General features: G+C 34.7%; 1 protein-coding gene across 1 annotated transcript in view; it reads left to right on the top strand.

The window, feature by feature from the left end:
- Positions 1-2724: 2724 nt before the first annotated feature.
- The window catches only part of LOC112044605 (F-actin-capping protein subunit beta), a gene marked incomplete in the record, with an annotated part of 7662 nt that continues 3282 nt past the window's right edge, over positions 2725-7104 (top strand). The window contains 4 exon segments of the mRNA XM_052887471.1: positions 2725-2883; positions 3002-3386; positions 5348-5547; positions 6259-6370. Of these exon segments, the coding sequence (XP_052743431.1) occupies positions 2881-2883; positions 3002-3386; positions 5348-5547; positions 6259-6370 (700 nt within the window).

Raw genomic sequence — 7104 nt, 5'->3', positions numbered from 1 at the left:
GTTTAAGCTATCAATAATTCACCCCATACATAAGAGCGGAAGCAAAAATTTAGTGGATAATTATAGACCCATATCACTTTTGCCGGTTTTTTCCAAAATTTTCGAGAAACTAATAAACTCAAGATTAAAACACTATTTACAACAATGCCAAATTCTCTCAGAATGTCAGTATGGGTTCAGAAATGGTCTGTCTACTGAAGATGCTGTTATTGACCTCACAAATGAAATCGTAATGAGGCTCGATCGGGGCCAAAAATGCATCGGTGTATTTTTGGACCTAGCCAAGGCTTTCGATACCGTTTCTGTCCCCATACTCTTGAATAAAATCAGTAATATTGGGATAAGAGGCACCCCATTTAAGCTTTTTGAAAGCTATTTGAAAAATCGGAGGCAACGTGTAAAAATTGCTAATGCAGTAAGCCATGATGAATCTGTAACTTACGGTGTACCGCAGGGTAGTGTCCTTGGACCTACCCTGTTCTTAATATATATCAATGACATTACTAAAAATTGCAATTATAAATGTAACGTTTACTCCTATGCAGATGACACAGCTTTAATATTTCATAGTGATACTTGGGAAGAAGCGAAACATAACACGGAGAAAGGGCTACGAAACATTGTTCAATGGCTTAATAGTAACGTTCTCACTTTAAACATTTCTAAAACTAAATTTATCACATTCTCGATTAATAAACGTACACAGCCTACATATGAACTTGACATTAAATGCCATTCATGTCCTTCTCACAAAGAAGTTAATTGTAACTGCCCTAAAATTAATAAGGTATGTGAGTATAAATATTTGGGAGTAATAATTGACCAGCATTTAAATTGGCACAAACAAATCGATAGTTTAACTCATAAAACTAGAAACCTTATATGGATTTTTAAAAAGCTACGTCACGTTGTACCACCTGATCAATTAAGAAATATATACATCGCCCTAGGACAGTCAATCTTAACATACTGTATACCCGCATGGGGCGCTGCCAGCAAGACTAAACTCATTGACTTAGAACGTGCACAAAGATCACTCCTGAAAGTAATGTATTTTAAACCATACAGATATTCAACACATAATTTACACAAATCTACAAAAATCCTTACAATAAGACAACTATATATTTTACTATCAATTGCAAGAGTTCATCGCACAAATAAATACGACAACACGCATAAAAATAGGAGACGTAACCATGCTGTGATAAACTCCATTTCATGTAGTACTACTTTCGCTAGCAGACAATATAACAGCCATTCAATCTATCTTTATAATAAAATAAACAAAATTATCAATATCTATGACTTACAATTATCAGAGTTAAAACTCAAATTATCAAGCTGGCTTAATAACTTAACGTATGATGATACCGAAGAATTATTAAAATTACATATATAGAAATTTAACACCACACACACACCCATACACACACACACAATTATTTTGCATGTTAGTTTTAATTTCTATTAATCCATATCCTTCATGATTGTTAAAATTGTTTTTATTATAAGTAGGAAGAGCGAGGATCCCGAGATACAGGTTTATCAAACTTAAATCAGGGTCCTCAGCACCATTGTAAAAGGACTTATTTTAACAATAAATTTCATTTCATTTCATTTCATTTCATTTCATTTCATTTCATTTCATTTCATTTCATTTCATTTCATCACCAGTGGCGTAGCATGCCTTGGAGGGGTCCTGTATCAATATTAGTTGGGGGCCCAAATGAAGGGTAAAGATTTCTCACAAAAGAAACTAAACCTACGTTTTAGTCATTTTTGCTTTTACACGTAAGGGGCCTTTAGTCCGGGTGCCCCGTATCATTGATACGGCTGTTACGGCGGTAGCTACGCCTCTGATTCTTACTATTTCTATTCGTAGGATTTGTTGAAAATGTTACGTCATGTTGTTTAATAATTTAAAATGTACCTTACTCACGGTTTGAAAAACCTTACGTTATAAGGCTTTTCAAACTTAATGCGTATATCGGTTTGCCGCGTGTGGTTAGCAGGTAAGAAGCAAAGAAAAACATTTTTAGCGATTCCCGTTTAATGTTCAACTTATTTGTGATTTTATATTTTACAAAATGCTAGAGCTAAAATTTTAAGTTAAGTGGCTGGCAATCACATGGCGTCGACACGAGCATGCCACATGGGATTTACACATGGGATGTAAACGTATAGATAAGCTAGAAGCTAAATATTATTATGGAATAGCTGACGCCCGCGACTTCGTCCGCGTGAAACTCTATGTAAACTTTCAGCTGCTCCAATCCTACACCTACCCTACCCTTTTAAATAATTCGTATTATTTAAAAGGGGTACGTAATTCGTATGGTGAAAGAATTTTTATAACCGGTCCAGTAGTTTTTGAGCCTATTCGTTACAAACAAACAAACAGACAAACATAGTTTTCCTATTCATATTATTAGTATAAATAAAGCTCAAGGTCATGCTTTGCGGCTTCAACTCGTAGAATCGCCACTGGAAGTCGGCGATGGAGAACGTTCAAGTTTTCACTTGACCAGAAAAGTCTGTTTCTGGACAGGTTATTTCGGTACCAACTGATGACCGTTGTTTCGTCCGCGTGAAATTCAGTTTTACAATAGATGGCGCCTGTGGCGGTATTAGGTATTTTATTATTGATAGACTCCTATTCTCCTTCTATTATGTCTATTATATAAAATTCCTGTAATTCGTTCTCTGTCTTGAACTGTCAACTCAATTCTCAACGTCAGCTGTCAAATCACAAATGACATTTCGAGTTTGACATTAAACGAAATTGATAGCATTTTTAATTCGAATTTATTTTAACTTTTTTAACTTTAAATTGCACATACAAATTATAATTTCGCCTTTTAAACTTTGTGTTCAGCCATGGTAAATTTCCTTTTGTCAAATCGTTCGGGACACGAATCTTGTATAACGTTGTTGTGATGACTAATACTTGCGCTATTTAGGATAACTTGTATTTTAATGGGTGCGTATTTAATTGCAGACAGAACAGCAGATGGATTGCGCTCTAGATTTGATGCGGAGGCTGCCTCCTCAGCAGATTGAGAAGAATTTGACCGATTTGATCGATTTGGTGCCGAGTTTGTGCGAGGATCTGTTGTCGTCTGTTGACCAACCATTGAAGATCGCACAGGACCGGAGCAACGGGAAGGATTACTTGTTATGCGATTACAACCGTGATGGTGACTCTTACCGATCTCCCTGGTCGAACACGTATGACCCACCACTTGAAGACGGATCTATGCCTTCTGAGAGGTTAAGGAAGTTAGAAATCGAGGCGAATCACGCATTCGACCAATACAGGGAAATGTATTTTGAAGGTGGAGTCAGCTCTGTCTATTTGTGGGACATGGATCATGGTTTTGCAGGTCTGTTAATGTATTGCATAGTATATTTTTTGCTAATTGGCATAAATATTAATATTATTATGACGGATCTGTAGCGCAGTGGTATGAGTGGTGGATTTATATGATGGAGGTCCTGTGTTTGATCCCCAGCTGGGCTGTTTGTAGTTTTCTTAATTGGTCCAGGTCTTACTGGTGGGTTAATTCTGCCCTGGCTAGTTACCACCTTACCGCCAATGACATACCACCAAGGGATTTAGTTATAAGGTATAAATTTATGTAGTAACCGATAGTATTCCTATGGATTGTAATCCTACTCCTCCATCGTAGATTGCATCATCACTAATATGACGTGAGATTGTGGTCAAGGGCTAACTTGTAATAAAATTAAAAAAAATAATTACACAAGAAAGGTAAATTTTATGTTAAAATGTAAGTGTTAGGAAAAAGGTGCAATTTTTAAACAAACTAATATTGGCACCAAACTATGTCTGTTCTGAACACAAGACAAATGGCAGCACAAATCACTAAAACATCTCAGCAAGATTATAAAAGTTGCACAATTGGGTGTGTTGCAATATAAGCGAAGTAGAGAAGTTTAGGCATCCACCATAAATACTTCTTTGAATTAACTCTTTAAAACTATATATAATCCTAAAAAATAACTTTTATCTACAGTGATTTCATCAATGAGTTGTTCATAAACTCAGAAGTACAGTATTGTTAGATTTGTCATGCATCATAAATTTCTACAAAGCAATGCTTGATTCCAATCAACATATTCATGAAGTCAATGCCACTTTGTTATTCATACATACATGATATTGATAAATTCTTCAGAAAACTTCAATATGTATTTTAATAGCCAAAGTCACTCAGAGCCCAGCCTCTAGCCTGAGGTGACAATGTTGTTTAAGGAGTTTGTAAGTCATGATACACAGTAAAGCAGCAGTATCAACAAAGTGTTAAAGGTTTGGAAGAGGTCCTAAGTTTAGTCATGTCACTTTTTGAAACACCTGACCTCTTATGAGCCCTCTAATACTTGTTGCATGCTTTGCTTTAACTTTTTGCCAATGTAAACTATTTTCTTTTTTATGCGTTATTTTCTTTTATATATTACTTCTGTACACCCTAGCCTATATCTTTATAATTTTTATTATTAGTTTCTTTGTTAGGTTGCCTGGAAGAGATCGCTTTTTAGCGATAAGGCCGCCTATTGTGCATTTTATTTCTTTCCATTATTTTTCTGTATCGTACGTTTCTGTGTGGTGTACAATAAAGTATATTTTTATTTAATTTAATTTAATTATAATATATTTTTTATTACAATATTACTTACAATTAAGTTCAGTTTGTACAGTTCTAATTAGTTCTGTAACTTTTATTTGTTAGTATATCTTTTATTTTACATGATATAATCATGATAAATGCATAAAACTATTGAATACTTTTGGAATTATGGTTATATTCTTATTCTATAAGAATATAGGGAATACACACAGATGTGGCCTTTAGGTGGTAAAATAATTTTCAAAATTGGTTCAGTACATCCAGAGATGCCCCTTACAACATTACCTCTTTATAATATTAGTATTGTTTAAGGGACCATATATCAACCATTTTAACCACAATGTTGGAAACCGAGAGGCTCATGGATAATGAGGAATCGCCTATAGAGATTTCGGAACTTGAATATATTTCAAGGCAGTTTTTGCTGAGATGTATACATATACCAGTACCAACTTAATTAATGTAACTGGAATTCCCTGCTCTAATAAGTAAATAAATAAGTATATAGTTTGAAAATTATTTTACAAAATATAGAAAGCTTCATGTTCACAGAGTGACATGGGCTATAGTTTTTCTTTATTTTGTCATGAGAACAGGAACTAAGCATTTGAAACTGTGGGATATCTGCTAGTTATTTATAAATGAATAAGTTTTCTCACAGTCTTATTTGATACTTACATCAATGAAATCACCAGGTGTGATTCTTATAAAGAAAGCTGGAGATGGTTCCCAGAAGATCAAAGGTTGCTGGGACTCCATCCATGTGGTGGAAGTGGTGGAGAAGAGCTCTGGAAGGAATGCCCACTATAAGTTGACCTCTACTGCTATGCTGTGGCTACAGACTAATAAGGAAGGCAGTGGGACCATGAACCTTGGTGGCAGTTTGACTAGACAGGTAAACCTTTTTCCTTATATACATTTGTATTTTAGTGCCTCTATCATAATAGTGTCAGAGCAGAAGAGGGGATTTTTGCAGTTCCTTGAGCGCGGTAAGATACAATACCTTGAACGTTGTTGAGTACCTCCACTAAGTTTGAGGTCTTAATATTGATAGCGGCCCAAATCTACAAAGATTTATTTTTTTACAAATCCCATGGGAACAACGGGTTTTTATAGGATGAAAAGCAGCCTTTGTGTTAATCCAGACTAAAATCTCTTTTCATTTCAAATTTCAGTCAAATCACTTCAGTAGCCGCAGCACAAAGGAGAAATAAACATACACACAATCTTTCGCCTTTATATTATTAGTTTGAACTAATAGAAAGTAGAAGTAGGTGTGAGAGGATTGCCAGCAAAATCTCTTAAAGATCTTGGCCTCCCTAGAAGTGCAGCTAGTTCAATATAAGAACAAGTATCCAAAGCTGCTCTAATAGGATCTTACCAAATTTGGCTAGGCAGGGAGAACAACACGAGCAGAGAACGGAGTGTTGATTGATCGTCAAGGACCCTACATCCTGTAGTCACAAGTTCAGGACTCTGCTCTGAGTTTTTCTCTCTACCACCTCATGGACCCGGCACCCGCAGAGTGAATCCATGGAATGCTAAAATATTCGTCTCTCACTTCTTAATTTTCTTTATTGTCAAATATATAACTTTCTATTTACAGGCAGAGCAAGATTCAGCAGTGAGCGATGTAACCCCTCACATTGCCAACATTGGTCGCATGGTGGAAGATATGGAGAATAAGATTAGAAACACACTCAATGACATATATTTTGGTAAGCCTTACTTTTGATTAAAACTATCACATTGTGTATACATTTCTTTTTATTTATTTTATGTAAGTTGCATACAACTCATAAAGTAATAAATGTACATACTGCTTGGTTCCTTGAAATTAAAAAAAAAGAACAAATTATCTGTTATCCTTATAGAATCCGATGTCTTTTTATACATCTTGTTTACTTTTTGACCTGGCTCTTATAATTTTATTTGACTTGAACAGCACAATTGTTAAATACTATCAGAGCAGAAACCAGAATTTGAGTTTCATGATAAAAAAATTAAACTAAATTGAAATAATAAAATTATTTAAGGCCTTCTCAGTTGATTCTGATTTCCGAAAGGTTAGTAGATATTTTATTGAAATAGAAATTACTAAGTTTCTTGCTAGCGATTTTGCTTAATCAGTTTGGTTAGTTAATTACGTAATAACTCGAGACAGACTGTCCCTCAATTACAGACTGAAAGAAGTAATTGACTTGGTATAATATGGATCTCACAACTTTCTATGGTAGACCAACTGATTTACAATAGACCTGGCACCTGCATAGTAAATCCATGGATTTTTAAGATAGTTGTCTCGTCTCATTAGTATATTTTACAAGTGTTATTTATTTTAGTTATTATTTATTTACATGAAATATGCCCAAAGAAACATTACAGTTTCCCAATTCATTTCCCGAGCAATCATATCATATCATAGTATCTAACTAAAACAATAAATATTAAA

This window comes from Bicyclus anynana, chromosome 19 (genome assembly GCF_947172395.1).
Source record: "Bicyclus anynana chromosome 19, ilBicAnyn1.1, whole genome shotgun sequence".
Lineage (NCBI taxonomy): Eukaryota > Metazoa > Arthropoda > Insecta > Lepidoptera > Nymphalidae > Bicyclus > Bicyclus anynana.
The sequence above is the reverse complement of the archived record's forward strand: the minus strand, read 5'-3'. Positions and strand labels throughout refer to the sequence as shown.